Source organism: Balaenoptera acutorostrata, chromosome 15 (assembly GCF_949987535.1).
Source record: "Balaenoptera acutorostrata chromosome 15, mBalAcu1.1, whole genome shotgun sequence".
NCBI lineage: Eukaryota > Metazoa > Chordata > Mammalia > Artiodactyla > Balaenopteridae > Balaenoptera > Balaenoptera acutorostrata.
This window is the reverse complement of record NC_080078.1, coordinates 76,151,105-76,170,220: the sequence shown is the minus strand read 5'-3', so window position 1 is coordinate 76,170,220 and position 19,116 is coordinate 76,151,105. Positions and strand designations below refer to the sequence as shown.

At 43.8% G+C, this 19,116-nt stretch overlaps 1 protein-coding gene across 2 annotated transcripts in view; it reads right to left on the bottom strand.

Moving 5' to 3' along the window:
* EYA2 (EYA transcriptional coactivator and phosphatase 2) overlaps positions 1–19,116 on the bottom strand; it is a 260,476-nt gene that overhangs the window by 29,649 nt on the left and 211,711 nt on the right. For both annotated transcript variants that reach the window (XM_057530048.1, XM_057530047.1), the window contains one exon: positions 7,925–8,014. In XM_057530048.1, the coding sequence (XP_057386031.1) occupies positions 7,925–8,014 (90 nt within the window). The remainder of the gene's footprint in view (positions 1–7,924; positions 8,015–19,116) is intronic.

Sequence of the window (19,116 nt, the reverse complement as noted above, 5' to 3'; positions counted from 1 at the left end):
GTTTTGCATATACGATGTGAAGATGACATGATAATTCATGGAGGAGTTTTTCATCTTTGTCTTCTTCGTTTACACTGGGAATGTCTCCTCCTCTTGCTGTCAGACCTTGCTCATCTTCCTCCAGGCTTCCTGGCTGCACCAATCCTCCCTGCTCTCCTTTTCCCTTTGAACCCACTGTCTACAGCACTGTAGAGTCTAGATTTCCTGTTGGGAATCTTCTTTCTCAGCCAGATGGCAATCGTTCTCCTGGGGGAGGCAGCACAGCACAGTGGATAAGTGCAAGGGCCCTGGAGCCAGGCTGCCTGGGTCTGAATACTGCCACTGCCAACTGTGTGACTTTGGGCTGTTCGCTTAACCTCTCTGTGCCTCAGTTTCTTCATATGTAAAATGGGTGCTATGGACTGAGTGTTTGTGTCCTCCCCAAATCCATATGTGGAAGCACAAACACTCAGGTGGCTGTATTTGGAGAGGGGGGCCTCTAAGGAAGTAATTAAGGTTATGTGAGGTCATAAGGGTGGTGCCCTGATCTGATAGGATTAGTGTCCTAATAAAAAGAGACAGCAGAGCTGGCTAGCACATGCTTTTTCTCTCCCTTTCTCTCTCCCTCTCCTTGTACACACACTGAGGAAAGGCCATGTGGAGACATAGTGAGAAGGTGGCCTCTACAAGCCAGGAAGAGAGCTCTCACCAGAAACCACATTTGCCAGCCCCTTAATCTGGGACTTCTAGCCTCTAGAATGGTTAAGAAAATTAATTTCTGTTGTGTTAAGCCATACAGTCTGTGATGTTTTGTTATGGGAGCCTGAGCAGACTGAGACAATAGGGATAATAATAGTGAAGATTAAACAAGTTAATACATGTAAACTGCACAGAACAGTGCCTGGTACCTAGTAAGTATTCAGTAAATCTCAGCTGTGATTACTGTTACTATTATTATTATTATTATTATCATCACCATCCTAACTGAAAATGTAGGTCATGTCTTACAAATTTAGGGTTCCAGAGCTTCACTGTCTCATAGAACTTTCTACAATGAGTACAATGAGGTAAATGTTCTGTCCAATATGATAGCCACCAGCCACATGTGGCTAATTACATTAAAATTGTTTAAAATTAAACACAATTAAAAATTCAGTGCCTCGGTCGTATTTCAAGTGCTCAATAACCACATGTGGCCAGTGGTTACTGTACTGGACAGTGCAGAGTAGAACACAGACATCCCTAGGGCTCTAGAGCATTGGCTTTCAAGTGGTTTTGACTGTGACCTTCTGTAAGAGATACATTTTCTATCACACAGAGATTTAAATTACTGAAACATAATTGATATCACTGAGACAATTTCTCAAACAATGTTCACCACTACTATTTGTGATGCACCCTATCATACCCCTTTCAATCAACTTTCCTTTTTAAACGTTTAAAACCGTAGCTTCTAATTATTAGGGAAACATAAACTACAGTGAGGTATCACCTCACACTGGTCAGAGTGGCCATCATTAAAGAGTCTACAAATAACAAATGGTGGAGAGGGTGTGGAGAAAAGGGAACCCTCCTACGCTGTTGGTGGGAATGTAAATTGGTGCAGCCACGATGGAGAACAGTATGGAGGTTCCTTAAAAAACTAAAAATTGGGGCTTCCCTGGTGGCGCAGTGGTTGAGAATCTGCCTGCTAATGCAGGGGACACGGGTTCGCGCCCTGGTCTGGGAAGATCCCACATGCCGCGGAGCAACTGGGCCCATGAGCCACAACTACTGAACCTGCGCATCTGGAGTCTGTGCTCTGCAACAAGAGAGGCCACGATAGTGAGAGGCCCGCGCACCACGACGAAGAGTGGCCCCCGCTTGCCGCAACTAGAGAAAGCCCTAGCACAGAAACGAAGACCCAACATAGCAATCAATCAATCAATCAATAAATCTTTAAAAAAAAAAAAAAAAAAACTAAAAACTGAGTTGCCATATGATCCAGCAATCCCACTCCTGAGCATGTATCGGAGAAAACTCTTAATTTGAAAAGACACATGCACCCCAATGTTCACTGCAGCACTATTTACAACAGCCAAGACATGGAAGCAACCTAAGTGTCCATCAACAGATGAATGGATAAAGAAGATGTGGTACATATATACAATGGAATACTACTCAGCCATAAAAAAGAATGAAATAATGACATGGTGCAGCAACATGGGTGGACCTAGAAATTATCACACTAAGTGAAGTAAGTCAGACACAGAAAGACAAATACCATATGATATCACTTATACGTGGAATCTAAAATATGACACAAATGAACTTACTGACAAAAGAAAAACAGACTCACAGACATATTGATAGAAAACAAACATATAGTCACCAAAGGGGAAACGGGGGGATAAATTAGGAGTTTGGGATTAACAGATACACACCACTATATATAAATTAAACAACAAGGATTTATGTATAGCACAGGGAACTGTATTCAATATCCTGTAATAAACCATAATGGAAAAGAATATGAAAAAACATATCTGTATAACCGAATCACTTTGCTGTAGGCCAGAAACTAACACAACATTGTGAATCAACTATACTTCAATAAAACAAACAAACAAACAAAAAATAAAACCTTAGTTTCATCCTAAGCAATATCACCTATGAAATCACTGGCATAATGTGTTAGTCATTTTCCCCCTAAAACACTAATAAGAGAAAAACTGTAAGTTTAACAACAAAAAAATTTTGTTTCAAGTAAAAGCAAGTTACATGAAACCTGCATTGTGCTGTACGCTAGGTGATCCATAAATACGGTGCAGCTGATTGACTACTCTCAAGGGCTTGGTGCAGTGTTTCTCAACGGGGTGCCCCCGGCATTTTGCGTGGAATCATGCCTCGTTGTACAAGGCTGTACAAAGTGCTGGGTTATGTGGCATCCCTGGCCCCGACTGCTAGGAGCCAACAGTTCTTCCCCTTCGTGTGATAACCCACACTTCCCTCCCATTTCCAAACTCACCCTCCCCCACTTGACGATAATGAGGTTGCAGACATGGAGAGCCCGCTCTCTGAGAACGAGGGAAGACGGGAAAGCGCGGACGGGGCTGTCCCTCGCCTGAATCGGCCCTGCTTTCCCCCACTCACCTCTTCACGCAGGGGCCACGAGGATGGATGGCATCGCCTCCCCCGCTGCACACTGCGCCCCGAAATCAAACCCAAGAGGACTGTGCTCCCGGACACCTCCACTCAGCCGGGTCCGGCCTGGCTTGGGCAGTGGCACATGCGCAGTTCAGTGCGCCCGAGGATGCTTTCATGAGCTCCCAAGCGGCAGGTGTGTGAATTTCAATCAAACCTCCACCCTTGCTCCACAACCCAGCTGACATTTCAGATGAGGGTCCTCTGCCGTGGATTTTACTGCGAAAGAAGTAGCTCTCGCACAAAGGCAAGTTGGCCGGGTAATTGTCAATATTTATGCCCAAACTCCAGCAACTGGCTGTCATTTAGGGCCAGGTTGCTCACCACTGTCATAATCTTTGCTCTATCTCTGCATGACATGTATTGTTACTGAATTATGGTAAAATCGGGGATTGGGCAACCTAGTTACCTTTTCTAGCTCATCATACAATAAACATATAATGATTTAAATTAAACAATTTGCCCCTGTACCATGTAAACCCCCCTTGCACAGTCCCAGTGGCACATGCAGCCCTCTGGTGGGGAGGCCCACCTCTTGGGCATGTACCATGTGCCAGGCTCTCTGCTGACTGCTTCCGTGTATCTCCCATCATCCTGACGACCCTGGAAGTTAGGGGCTTTTCTTCTACCCATTTAACAGATGAGGAAACTGAGGTTCAAGGAGGTGGAGTGACTTGCACAGGTCACACAGCCAGGAGATGGTGGAGCCAGGACTCAAAGGCAGACTGAACTGATTAGCAGACACTTGCCCTAAACTCTGGACACGCATCCCTAAAGTCCTGAGATACAGCTGAACTAGGCACCTACTTTGTCTCTGACCAGTCCTCCTCATGGAATCCCCGCCCCATGAGCACTTTCACCTTTCAGTCCGGGAACCGATCTAATGCAAACACCTGCTTCCACCATTGCCCCCTTTGGTCTGTTCTCCACCCGGCAGCCAGAGGGAGCCTCTGAACGGCGAGTCAGGTCATGTTGCTCCCCTGCTCTAAATCCTCCAATAGCTTCTGGTCACTGTTAGAATGTTACCCAGAGCCTTATGATGGCCCAGAGGCCCCAAGTGATCTGTCTCCCCTCCCCCAAACTGCCCTCCACAGTCCTTCCTGCTCTTTTGCTCTAGCTGCACTGGGCTCTCCTTCCTGTTCCTGGAACTTGCCGACTCTGACCACGCCCCAGGGGCTCTGCACTGCTGTTTTCTCTGTCTGGCACACTCTCTGACTAGATGCCCACATGGTCCTCTCCCTTACCTCCTTCAGGTCTCTGCTCCAGTGTCACAGAAGCCTTACCTGGTTATACCAAGTAAAATAGTCCCTGGGACCATCTCCTCCGGCTCTGCTGGTCTCTCTTTGGAGCACTTTATCTGACATTTTATATTCAATTGTTTATGGTCTGCTTCCCCAACTGGAAGGTCAATGCCTCCAGGGTGGGGGAATCTTGCTGTGTTTTTTTTTCGTTTTTTGTTTTTTTGCCACTGAATCCACAGCACTTAGAGCAGGGCCTGGTGAATGCTAAACTCTCCATAAATCGCTGCTGCTTGTGGGAGCTGATCTCCTTACTTAGAGATGGCACTGCAGGCTCAGAGCAGAAAGGGATCTGACTTTGTTCCCTAAACCCCATCATCTGACCATCCACGCAGGAGCCAGGCTCCAGCCCCGAAGGGCCTCCCTGGGGAGCTCCACCGGGCTGCCCTTCAGATTTTGATGGGGGCTCCCTGCACCAGCAAGCAATATGTTTTCACTTGTGTCTTAACTTCTGCATCGTATAACACGGTTTCAATTCTGCTGAGGTGCCCTCGGGGCTTCTGGCACTGGGGACATTTTGGAAAAAAATGTAGAGAGTAAAAACAAACTGGCTTGTTTTTACTGAGTAGCTCCAGCTGGTAATTAAGATCCTTTTCCAAGAGGTGCGACTTTGACTTTGGGGTCAGCGAGGAACAGCAGATGGGGCAAGGTTCTGAAGACATGGGCTAGAACACACAGCAGTCCAAAAAATACCTGGCTCTGAGCCTCAGGTTCAACCAAGACGGACAAAGTGCTTACTATGTGTCTACCACCTTCACTGCGTGAGAGCTTCAAACTCGTGTATCTGCCTGTCGATTTGGTGTTTCACTGGGGTGTCCCAGACATCTCCGACCTCATGTGCCCACAGCAGAAGGATGGATTCTCCCATCTTCCCTGTGCTGCCCATCACAGAGAACAGCACCATCACCCAGGTCAGGCCAAGCCCAGGAGCCCCTCTTGACTCCTCTCTCCTCTCACCCCCCACATCCAACCCGTCAGCAAGGCCTCTCAGCTTTCCTGCCATTCTTCCGGGGCCCACGTCTTCTTCCCATCTTGATCCAACCCATTTTTCATCTTTTGCTTGGAAGTATCTCTTTGCTGGTCCCCCCGTCTCTGCCTTTCCCGTCCTACTGCCTGATCTCCATGCAGCAGCCAGAGTGGTCATTTAAAAACATAAATCAGGTCACGTGGCTCTTCCCGTTTCATGCTCCCTCGCCCCATGGTTGTCCAACTCTGATGTCTATGGCTCGTGTCTGGCTCCTGCCTCCCTCTCCAGACTCATCCCTCCCAGACGCCCCCTTGCTTTCACTCACTGCACTCACCTGTCCTTCTTGCCGATCCTTGATGACGTCACACTAGTTCTCACCTCAGGGCCTTTGCACCTGCTGATCCCACCTCCCTTGGTCTCCACCTGGCTGGCTCCTGTCATCATTCAGGCCTTGGCTCAAGCGCCACGTCCTCGAGATGGCTTCCCTGACCCCCTCGAGAATGCTGTTCCCCTACCCTACTCCCTCACCCCCAACACTCACTATCACATCTGATTGTTTTATTTTCTTCACGTCCTTTTCACTACCACAAGCATGCTTGTTTATGGATTTGTTTGGTTGTTTACTGCCTGGTCCCTGGGGATTTAGGGTGAATCAGACAGACGTGGTCCCTCCTCGCACAAAAGTGACATTCTAAGCAGGAGACAGGGAAAAACTACATCTACCCTGGACTTTTCAGCTACAAGGGCCAATAATTTCCATTTTTTGCTAAAGCAAGTTGGGTTTTGCTATGTGCAATCAGCTGAGTCTTTACTACATTAGGCTCCATAATATTTGCTGAATTCAATTGCCATGTTTTTTTTTTTAATTTAAAAATTTAATTTTAAGGTCTCTCTCTCTCTTTTTTTCCCCCCAAGACATAAGAGGACTTTGTAAAGGGAGCTTGCACATTGCTTTTGGCTAAAGAGATAGTTTTGGGCCTCGATGCTACTGGCATTCTCCACTACTCCAAAGCTTTCTTTCTCAGCAAGTTTTTTTTTTTTTTTTTTTTAAATTTAGTTATTTATTTAGGCTGTGCCGGGCCTTAGTTGCGGCATGCAGACTCTTGGTTGCCGCATGCATGCAGGATCTAGTTCCCTGACTAGGGATTGAACCCTGGCCCCCTGCATTGGGAGCATGGAGTCTTACCCACTGGACCACCAGGGAAGTTCCCTTCCTCAGCAAGTTTCTATCTCAATCCTCTCTTTGAAAAAGATGTTGGGCAGAGAGCATCAATCTCATTTCATAGATGGGAGGACTGAGGCCCAAACGGCTTGCTGAGACTGGATGGAACACAAGATCGATCATTTCAGCAAGGATTTCCCTTTCTGGACTCTAGGACTGCAGACTGGGAAGGAAACTCTGTATCCTTTCCTGACGATAAATGAGTAATGCTCTCAGTTGGCCAGGACAGATTTGGAATTTATAGCCTTCATATTACTACTTCACAGTTGAGTACCCAGGGATTTTCCAGATTCTAAGAAAAAAATATTCCTACTAGGATAAATAGAATTGTTCTTTTACATGCAGTTTTATTTTAGGTTGCCTTTATTTTTCAATCTGTTAAACCAATAACGAGAATATAATTTACAAAGCTAGAAGATTCCCACATTAATCCTCTTATCAACCAACAAAACTTTCCTCACCTTGGAGAAAGAAAGCTGCTTGCTCTTTCATTAGGGGTAAGTAGTGCACTGCATTTCCCTCCTTGCTTTGTCTACCAGGAAGCTCAGAGAGACTCAACTGCTGTAGTTAGCCTGAGCCAGATTTTTTCTGGTACAATGCCTCACCCTTATTCATTACATGGCTTTCAATTCCTTTGCCTTTGCTTTAGTAGCTCTATTTTAAATATGTTTTCTATTTGAAATTCTTCCCCAATCTTTCTGACACAGGCTGTGTATAAACAAACGAATTAAATTTATTTCTGAAGCTGCTCTCCTTTTTCCTATCTCCCTTGCTACTTGCTTAGGGGCACAGGAGCAGATACTTTAAATCCGCGCCGTCCCACTGCTCACTCTCTCTCTCTCTTTGTAAAACATGTTTTCAGGAGAATGTAAGTTGTTTTTAAAAGCTTCCATCCTGGCCCACTGCTAATTATTCCTGACCCAGGAGGATCTGTACTAATTTGCCTTAATAAACTTTATTAAATAGCAAATTTCAGGAGGAAGAAACTACGCAGCCTTGATTGGATTAGTAAAACTGCCAGTGGACATCACCACTAGAGCAGAGAAAAGCCCATTAACTGTAGAGAGGGAAGGTGGGGAGAGAATCCGGTCAAGTGTGTTTCCAATAAGCCATGGCTGGCCACAGTTTTGTGCCTTCTTGGGGGTTGTGAGCAAAAGTTTCTAGCCTCCAAACGAAAAAGGAAAAAGAAAAGGCAGTGTCTCTGCCCCCAAACCAGATGCAGGTGATTAAATACAGCGACTATGGAATGAAATGAGCAATCAAGCAATTCCAAACCTCCAGATCATTGAAGAACAGATGTGTATCTGCGAGGTTGAAGATCATTTCTTCCATCATGAGGCCGATGCGCACGGACGCCGTGGTGTCCTGTTAGGAAGAAGCAGAGAAAAGCGCAAGTAAGTGGAGTCACTGTCGTCTCAGCCTCCTCTCCTCCCGGCCCACCCCTGAATGGCGGATCCGGTCTGTCCTCATCTGCGCGCCTAGCACACGGCCTAAGACGCGTCTCCGGGTGGGGTCAGGGTGATAATGTTGCACAGCTTCTGAGATTTCACTTCTACATTTTCATCATTTCTATCTACCCTCGTCAGTGTTTAAATCTCCCCCCACAAATATGCCCCTGGAATGGCAACTGTTCAGTGTTGCAAGAACCAGAAATGGCTGTAGGAAAGGAGAGCCTCTTGGAGAATGTGTGTTTCCAGGGAGGCCTGAGAGATTTCAGGGAAAGCAGTATAAACTATGTATAAACTACTGGGAGAGCTGGGATGTTGGTTCTCTCCTTACAACAATCGCTCTATGGCTACCTCCTCCTCCGGCTATTTAAAAAAACACTTTTATCTAACAAGAGAGGATTAACTATGGAAACAAACATATAAACAAAACCCACTGTAGGGGACTTCCCTGGTGGTGCAGTGGTTGAGAATCCGCCTGCCAATGTAGGGGACCCAGGTTTGATCCCTGGTCCAGGAAGATCCCACATGTTGCAGAGCAACTAAGCCCATGTGCCACAACTACTGAGCCTGTGGGCCACAACTACTGAGCCCATACACCACAACTACTGAAGCCCATGCACCTAGAGCCCGGGCTCTGCAACAAGAGAAGCCCCCGTAATGAGAAGCCCACACACTGCATTGAAGAGTAGCCCCCGCTCTCTGCAACTAGAGAAAGCCCGCGTGCAGCAACGAAGACCCAATGCAGCCAAACCAAACCAAACAAAGAAATCACTGTAGTACATCCATACCCGAGAAAACGAGGCAGCCATTAAAAAAATGGAGTAATGCTAGAACTCCTGACATGAAAGAATCATCCAGAAAAATATTAAGGAACAAAGGCAAGCTGTATCACAGTATAGTGTGTAAAACACAGTGTACAATAAAAGGGTCCATTCTCTCTCCCTCTGTCTCTGTCTCTCCTTCTCTTTTCTATACACATAGCATGTAGACTGCATTACTCTTTACCCATATTTGGGGTCCCTTCCTGAAAAGCTTCTCCCCGTAGGAAGATGATATACACCAGGGGCTGGCAAACTACGGCCTGAGGGCCAGATCTGGCCTGCTGCCTGTTTTTGAATGGCTCACGAGCTAAGAGTGATTTTTACATTTTTGGACAGTGTATTGTCTACGGTTGCTTTTGTGCTTTGAAGGCAGAGGTAAGTAGTTGTTACAGATCCTTACAGATCCTAAAATACTGACTATCTGGCCCCCTGCAGAAGAAGGCTGCTGGCCCCTGATACAGATGCTCCCTGTTGAACTCAGATGTGACCATATGACTTGCTTTGGCCAAAGAAATGTGAGCAGAAGTTATGTTTTGCTTCTGCTTGGAAGCTTTAAGAGCTAGTGCATGGTTCACCATGCTCTCTTCCCACTTCACAAGGCTAAATGTTCCAGATAAAAGCTACTCGGTTAGCTTGGGTTCCAGAGTAAAGATGATGACAGTCAGAGCTGCAACAGACCACAATGGACACGTACTGTAAATAAGAAGTAGATGAGATTGTAAAGCAATTATACTCCAGTTACAAAAAAAAGAAGTAGATGAGATTTGGGGGATGTTTGTTACTGCAGCATAACCTCAGCTATTCCAACTGATACACGTGGAAAATATGGAGCATATGGCACATAATGGTTCTCAACTCGGGCTGCACACTGTGATGATCTGAGGAGCATTTAAAAATCCTGATGCTCAGGCCATACCCCTGATCAGTAAAATCAGAATGGCCGAGGGTGGGATCCAGGCACCAGAAAAGTTTAAAGCTCCCCACTTGATTTCAATGTGCAGTCAAGGTTAAGAACCACTGGTCTAAAAGGAGAGACAACACTTAGTAATATTCCTGGTTGATATCTATTAAGTGCTTTCTCTGGGCCACTCTCTAAGTATTAACTCATTTAATCTCCACAACACTCTTCGAGGTGAGCACTAGTATTTTCCTATTTCATAGATGAGAGCACTGAGGCTCACCAAGTAACTTGCTCAAGGCCACACAGCTAGCGAGTGCTGGGATCTGAAGCCAAGTAATCTGGTTCCAGAGCAGTACTGCTTCAGAGGAGGCGTTGGAGGGGCCAGGACTGGGAGAGGAGTAAAGGGGACCTTGACCTGTCACTCCATACACTTCTTTTCCCCATTGAATTTTTTTACTGGGAGGCTGCATTACTTCTATTATAAAAATAAATAATGAATGACATAAACCCTTCTTGACCCTTAAAAAAAAAAAAGGAAAAAACCCATAGCTGGTGATCTCAGCTTCACACACACAACTGTGAAGAATCAAGCCCAGGAACGCAGCCATTAGGTGAAACATCTCATTAGGGCCCCAACAGCCAAAGCTTAGCACTCTGGATCCTGGCTGGAAGTCGCAGGGTAGAGAGCTCCATGAATAACGAAGAGAAAATGGGGAAAACAAACTTTTCAGGGCCAAGCAGGGAATCGTTGTGTGACCTGGCAAAAGGGTTTGGGGGTGTTTCCACACATTACTCATACCCAAACTATTTCACCTCTGCAGGATTGCACATTCTTTCTTGGCGAGGCTGTTTGTATACCTAACCACCTGTGCCCAGCCCTCCATGTACTAGACAGGAAGCAAGAAGAAGGGGCCATCCAGACTTATCCTCTGAAAGGATTTATTCAGAAAAATGTCAAGTCCCATGTCAGCACACAAAACAGGAAAAGTAATTATTGTAGACAAAATGGCTTACCTATGACAAGTATTTGCATAGTTAGAAGAAGCCAAATCCTCTCTATCGATAAAGCTGAAATTATGACTTACTGGTATTGGGAGGATGTGAAGAGAAAGTCTGCATGTGTGTGATAAAGGCAAGGGTGAGAAAAGAGAGCTAAAGTCTTAACTTCCAGTTTGGGAAGCCAGAGACCATGCCTAAAACAGAAAAACAAAAAAATCAAGATGTGGTCACAGAAGCAGGTTACTTAGAAATTTGGAGGTGAAGACCCAAAGAATCAGCAAGAGTTGAGAGTTGTTGCCTCTGCGCAGAAAGACAGGGTGGGGTTCAGGGAAAGTCGCTAGGGACTGCTGTTTTTCGTAATTCTTTCCTTTGGAGAGCTCTATGGGTTTTAAACTCTATGCATATATTTCTTGGATTAAAAGAAAACTAAATTAAAAATAAAAGGAAACATACTCAAGTAATATTACCCTACAGTAAATATTAAACTGGAGAAAGACCCATACATGTGAACAAGGGACATGTAAAGAGATGTTCATTACAGAACTGTCTGTAAATAGCAAAAGTTCAGAAACAATTTAGCTGTCCAGCCAAAGGAAATTAGAGAAATAAAATGTAGACTATTCATACAATGGAAAACTAAACTCAATGGGAAGAAATGAACCAGACCTCCATGTATTACCAAGGACACATCAAAAAAAAAAAAATATTGAGTGAAAGCAACAGTTTTCTGAAAGTTATATACTGCATGTTATTACCATTTATTAGAAACATATACAATGTTACTACATATTTTCCATGGGCACTTATATATTTGTAAATATCTGCAAGGATATACCCAGAGTCAGAACAGCAATTACTTGTGGAAAGCAGAGAGGAGGAGACAGAGGAGTTCGAGGAGATGATCAAAGTGAACTTTAGTATTATCCAGTAAATTCTAAATGTTTTTTTAAAAAGAAGGGATTCAAACATTTCTTGTATAATTAAAAATTGAAACAAAAACTTAAAGACACCCAAAAGTTTCTGAGGAGAACCTTCAGAATACCCATCTATTCTCTAAGCATTCTCTTATTTCAGCTTTTCCTAAAATCTGCTTGCATGCTGCCTATTAGATTGTTTTGAACTATGTAGGGGGGACCTCTTTGCAAGACACTTGATAAAAACTAGTTGTGCTGGGGTGGAAAAGTCTGGAATAGCCCATGAAAAGCACAACTGTCTCAGGGGTTAAGTAACACAAAGTGTTACTCTGGGCCAGACCACTCTATCCAAGGAGAAAATGTTTTTTCAGGGTTGTAAAGACTGAGAAACGAAGAAAAAAAAAAAATAGTGGAGGCTCAGCATTAATTAATGTGAAAGACAGCTGGAGTGAGGACAGGATGACAGACATGGGTTTCATCTCATGCTGCCCGCTGAATGCGCCCCTAATATGCTCTATAAACACACCACCCTGGTCTGTTGGCTTAAGTTACCCTGTGCAGCTTGGAGCAGGAGGACGCCCTATCTGACCCAGCACATCTCCCAGTCAAAGAAAGCCTAAAACATGGGAGCCTTCATGCCATGTTCTTCAGCTAATAAAAGGCTACAGGCTAACACTGCAGGGAGGACTAAATGAGGCAGCACACGTGTAAACCCCTAGCCCAGGGCCCGGTATGCAGCAGGCACTCCCCAAGCGTTGGTTATTGTCAAAATCCCCCAGTCCACTTCCTCACCCCCTTAAGCAAAGAACCTGCTTCTGTAAACCCAGCAGGAACACCCCAAATCAGATGGTACTTTATTAAAGATGTGCTTTATGAAAGTACCATCTCACATGAAAACCATTTTCTTAATCACTACATAATCTTTGGATTAAAAAAAATCAGTGGTTAATTTCCTAAACAAGCAACAGCAGAAACAGATTGTGCTTAAAAAAACAATCCATTTAAACCAGAATGGAGAACTGAGAAAAGGGGAGTTTTTCCAAAACAGGCTTCGATTTGTAAATTGTCTGTCGAAAGGACTGTGCTGGGAGCTGGTGGGGTTCGGGAGGATGGAATGTCATCTTTGTCTGACTCAAGAGTTTGTGGGTGGCTCTCTCCCCGTGAAGGTACAAATCAGAATAAAGCGCTGCAGATTTTTTCAATGTGCTCTAATGTTGTACAGATTTGTCAGGGTTCAGTTTTGATGGTGGCGAGGTGGGCTATGCACGCATTCATTTAGGAGGCTGATGAGGATGCTTTGAGCGATGGAACCCGCCCCCCCCCCCCCCCCGCCCCCGAGACACATGCTGTAGACCTGGATGCAGCTCTGTAACCTAATTATCACGCATTCTTGGTGAGGTTCTCTTAATTAGAGGAGGATGGTGAGGACATTCACCATATGGGCCGCTCTGAGATCTGCCTTGTAGATCAGTAAGTTATTTTGTGACGTATGGCTGTATTTCCTGGATGGAGGGGAGAGGGTAAGTCTTTCCTAAAACGAAATTAATCTGATGTCAAACAAACCTGAATGAAGAAAACGGCATGTGGATTCCTGGAGGTTTCAAATCTGAATCAACTTTGCATTAATTTAGATGATGGCAATTGTTTTCTGTCAAGTGCCTCCATCACTCCCAAATACACATGCTCTCCAATTTAAGCCGTATTCTTAAGAGGTCTACTTCCCAATCCCTATGGATTAGGAAGCAACCATTTTCATTTCAAAAGGAGTCCAAGTTTTTAACCGAAAAGTTGTTTTTAATGAATCACAACTCTATTTGTCCAATAAAGAATTTCCTTTGCTGAATTTTCCAAGTTTTCTATTTTAAGCACGTAACGCTTTTGTAGCAGATGGTTTAATTCAACATTTAATTCTACCATGTTTAATTCAGAGGTGAGATCCACACACTATTTATTCAGCATCACAACCCTTTGAACAGAAGAAAGGCTCACCCCAAATTCATCTTGAAATGAACTTATATGACTGTGGTCTTTTGTTTTTTTTCACAGCTGGTTGGATAATAATAGCCAATCTTTACTGAGTGCTTTGCAGTAGGTTAACAGTGTGGGCTCTGAGCCAGACTGCTTATGTTCAAGTCCAATTCCACCTCTTACCAACTAGATGACCTTGCACAAGTTACCTAATGTCCATGTGCCCCAGTTTCTCATCTGTAAAATGGGGTTACTTAACTCATAGGGTTGTTACAAAGATTAAATGAGCTTTTCAAAGTCTAGGTTATAAACCTGTTAGTGAACATTTACTTTAAATGTCCAGCATTAAAAAAGAAAAAAAGAATAGAAAAAAATACAAGAGAATCCAGGGGTCAGTAAACTGCCTGTTTTTGTAAATAAAGTTTTATTGGAACACAGCCATGCCTATTTGTTCACTTAATGTTTATGGCTGCTTTTGTGCTACAATGGCAGAGTTGATAGTTGCTACAGAGCCTAGCCTAAAGCCTAAAATATTTATCATACTTTCATAGAAAAAGTTTGCCAATCTCTAGAATAGATGACAAAATATCAGAGTACATCATATGCAGTAATGATGAACTTCTATTTTTGTTGGAGTGTATGTGTGTGTGTGTGTGTGTGTGTGTGTGTGTGTGTGTGTGTGTGTGTGTGTAAGGGTGGGGGGATGCTGGAATTCAGGTCTGATCTGACTCCAGATTCCATTATCCTCTGGTTATGCCATGATGCTTCTTTGCTCTGAGGAAGTGCCTGACTTCATGGCTCAGCCACGTGACTGGAAAGAAGAGGTGTGCTGCCCCCTGGAATATCTAGATGCAGTAGCTTCTATAGTACCTGATGGTCTCCACTTGAGCTGGTTTCCTTTGGGGATCCCTGCTGTGAAGATTTGGAGGCTGCCTGTGCAGGAGAGGGTTAACTCAGCAGGCCTGGGTTGCTCAAACTCTGCATATTCCTAAGAAAGGTCTGACTTCAAGACTGGTCCTTGGCTGGCTCCTGGTGGATGAGCTCTGAGCCCTTGGGTCAAGCAATACCAGCTGATCAGATAGTTTATGCTAACAATGTGATTTATGGTGACTGCCTGCTTTTGTTCTGAGGCGCTGGGGTCTGCCATGCAGATGCTGCATGCCTGTATCACTGACCCAATAAGACCCTGGAAACCAAGGCTCAGGTGAGCTTCCCTGGTTGACAACACTTGGCACAAACTATCACACCTCAGTGCTGGGAGAATTAACTGGACTGTCTGTGCTCCATTGGGAGAGGACACCTGGAAGGTTGGACCAGGTTTTTCCTGGACTTCATTCCATGTGCCTTTCCCTTCGCTGATTTTAATCTGTATCCTTTTACCGTAAAAAACTGTAACCGTGAGTATAATAGCTCTTCTGAGTCCTGTGAGTCCTTCTAGCAACTCATCAAGCCTGAGGGTGGTTTTGGGGGCCCCCAACACAGTGTCTTTATTAGACACTTTGAAAAAACACCAACTGGTTAACAAAAGAGGCAGCATGATACTGTGGAGATACCTAACTTCTCCGGGAATGAACCTTCATATCTGTGAATGAGCAGTTCATATATTTTAGTAAAAATAATACCCATTATTGGCCTTCCAGGGTGATCTCATAACCTAGGTCTGGTTAGAATCATAGTGACTGGTTCAGGGATGGTCATGTGGCCAATGGGAGCCAACTAGAGTTGGCCCTAGGATGTCAGCTATAACTACTGGGAAAGAGGCACCTTCTTACCCCTGAGGTGGCTGAGCTGGGAGAACCTAAACTTGAGGATGCTGGCAGCCGTCTCTGTCACCAAACTGGCAGAGCCTTACTGACAACGCACACAGATTCATATGAAATTATTGGGGGATCAGATCCCGCTGTTCCCAAAGTCTACTTCTGGATATTTTGGTTATATATTTTCCTTTTTGGCTTAAACTAATGTGCAATGAGTTTCTGTTGCTTATAATCAAAAGATTCTTGACTCTGCTCACAACTTTCCGGTGTCTGTACAAAAACAGGTACTTCCAACTGGCAACGGCCGTGGGCAAGTTCAAGTGCTTCTACACATCTTAGCAATGATTGAGCCTTGCCAGGGAGCGCTTCGGAAGACTGTCTTCTCTTTTGATGGCTCCTCTTACTCCCTGAACCCCAAGGTGATGTAAGTCAAGTGCAGGGAAGGGTCCGACTTACTATCTGGTCTTAGAGCCAGTCTCTCCTTTACACAAGCATCATCCTAATGGAGGAAATGGTTTCCCCCAAATGACCACCATGGATTGCCCCCACCATTCACCAGGTGTGCATGAAAGTGGCCACAGGCAAGAAGCTCTATGAAGCAAAGTGGTTGAGAACATCAACTGTGGAGTCAGCAGGACCTGGGTTCAAATCCTGGGACTGTCATTCCCCAGGGACATGACCTTGGATGAGATGTTCGCCCTCCCTGGAACCTCAGTTTTCTCACCTGAATACAAGCAGTGAGTCCTTTCCAGGGCTGCTGTAGGATAATGCATGTGATGTGACTTGCTCCTGGTGCTTAGGTATTATTAGCAAAAAGCAGCAGAGTCCAGAATCTTCCATCAGAAAACTTTCCCCACTTAGAAATTCCCATGCAATAGTTTAACCTGGTATTTTCTAAACCATGGCCATTCTTGTAACGCCTTTGCAAGTTTCACATGCCGGAGAGCAGCTGTGTTATGTTAACTTAGTATTTTCCTTTAATTCAGCTACCCCTCCCCCAACTTTTTAAAAAAAACTTAAATGCATGCAGTTTAGAAAGAAACTTGTCATTATGACCATAGATGGCAAACCTGTTGCACTCACAATCACTGGACGTTAACATGAAGGTAAGCATGTATATTAGTTTCTCATGGCTGCTGTAACAAATTACCACAAACTTAGTGGCTTGAAACAACACAAATTTATTTTCTTACAGTTCTAGAGATCAGAAGTCTAAAATCAAGGTGTTCCTCTGGGAGGTTTCAAGGAGAATCAGTTTCCTTGTCTTTTTCAGCTTCTAGAGGGCACCGTGTGTTCCTTGGCTTTGGTCTCTCCACTCCAGCCACTTACTGCTGACCTCGTACCTCCTCCTATCCACTCTCTCTCATCTCCTGCCTCCCTCTTATGAGGACCCTGTGATTACATTAATCACACCTGCTAAGTCTCTTTTGCCATATAAGGTAACATTCACAGGTTCTGGAGACTAGGACCTGGACATCTTTTGGGGGCCATTTGTCTACCTACCACGGCATGCAACGAAAAAAATCACAGAATGCTGCTCTTTTGGGTACATGATCTCATATACCATGTTTTAAAGCAGTGGTTCTCAGCAAAGGTGGCGCCTCCTTCTAGAGAGTAGTTTGGAAGTTTGGGGGACATTTTTGGTTGTCATAATAATTGGGGGGAGGTGATATTTGGGGCAGTTTGATATTGTGATTTATAATAAGAAATATATATTTGGTTTTTGTCCCTGTTTCTGGTACAGAACTCCTAAAGCCCTCAGAATTTCTAACAGCCAACATATGGAAGCAGGCTAAGTGCCCATCGGCAGTTGAATGGATAAAGATGTGTTGAATGGATACACACACACACACACACACACACACACACACACACACACACACACACAATGGAATATTACTCAGCCATAAAAAATGTGAAATCTTGGTATGATTTCAATATGATTTCAAAATATCCTCCAGGTCCAATATGAATGGACCTGGAGGATATTTTGCTTAGTGAAATAAGCTAGACTGAGAAAGACAAATACTGTATGTTTTTACTTATATGTGGAATCAAAACAACAAAACAAATGAACAAACATAACAAAACAGAAACAGACTCACAGACACAGAGAAAAACCAGTGGTAGCCAGAGGGGTGGTGGGGTGGGGAATGGGTGAAATAGGTGAAGGGGATCAAGAGGTACAAACTGCCCGTTATAAAATAAGTAAGACACAAGTATGTAATGGACAGCACAGGGAATATAGGCAATAATATTATAATAACTTTGGCGTGTAATCTATAAAAATATTGAATCACTATGTTGTACACCTGAAACTAATATAACATTGTAAATCAACCATACTTCAACTTAAAAATAAAGAGTGATATGGAAATATGTTAATATAAATGTTTCAGACATTACAGGAAACTTCTAAAAATCTTATATGTTCTGGTATAATGTTATAAGTAATAATCCTAGTTATTACTTTAAAATGTATATCTCAGAAATAACTAATTTTCTTGTCAACTGCATTATTATGAACTTTCATCAAATCTTTAACCATGGTCATTTTTAAGTCTTTTGTCATTTACAGACAGTTCTGGGTGTACTCTGATGATTTTGCAAATATGTTCCTATAAAAGGGTTTCATCTTCAAGAAATTCATGGAAAAGACTCTGACAAGTACAGGTTTCTGGTAACTGACTGTACTGCTGAACTGAATGAATAAGCATTTTCAGAACTCTAATGAAAAACTGATGAACTCATAAAAGTGCTAACAAAAGATCAAGATGAAAAAAAAAATTAATTACATGGGACTGAGTGAACTGATGAGGATCAGTATAATTTTTGTGACTTTCTGTCTGAATTAAAAAAAAAAAATCCCACAAAAAAAAAATAAATAAATAAATAGAGTGATAAAAGTAAAAGAAGTGTCTTTTGTTATTCATAACAAGCCCCTTTCAACAGAGTTTATGTTAATACGGTGACTTTTAAAAAGTGCTAAGTATGGGGACTGGTTGCCAGGGAAACCAACCATGTGATTAGATGGTTGGAACTTTCAGCCCCGCCCCCTGGTCTCCCTCTAGGGAGGTGAAAGAGGCTGGAGATAGAGTTCAGTCACCAACGGCTAATGATTTCATCAATCATGCTTATGTAATGAAGTCTCCATAAAACCCCAAAAGATGGATTCGGAGAGCTTCTGGGGTGGCAAATGTATCCACATGCTGGGAGGGTGGCACACCCCAGTTTCATGTGGGTGCTCCTGTGCTGGGGACCCTTCTGGACCCTGCCTTATGTACTTCTTTGTCTGGCTGTTCATCTGTATCCTTCATAATATCCCTTGTAATAAACTAGTCAGTCTGTGTAAGTAAATGTTTCTCTGAGTTCTGTGAGCTCTAGCAAATGAACCTAAGGAGGGGGTCATGGGAACCTCCAATTTATAGCCAGTTGGTCAGAAGCACAGGTGACAATCTGGACTTTCAATTGGCATCTGAAGTGGGGGCTGTCATGTGGGACTGAGCCCTTAACTAGGGAGATTAACCTGTGCTGCTGTCTTCAGGAAGATAGAGTCAGAATTGAGTTAATTGCTTGGTGGTGTTGGAAAACACACACTAGAGGGTGCCAGGGAGGTAGGACAGTCATTAAAAATGAAAAATTGTCCCGCATCCCATGTA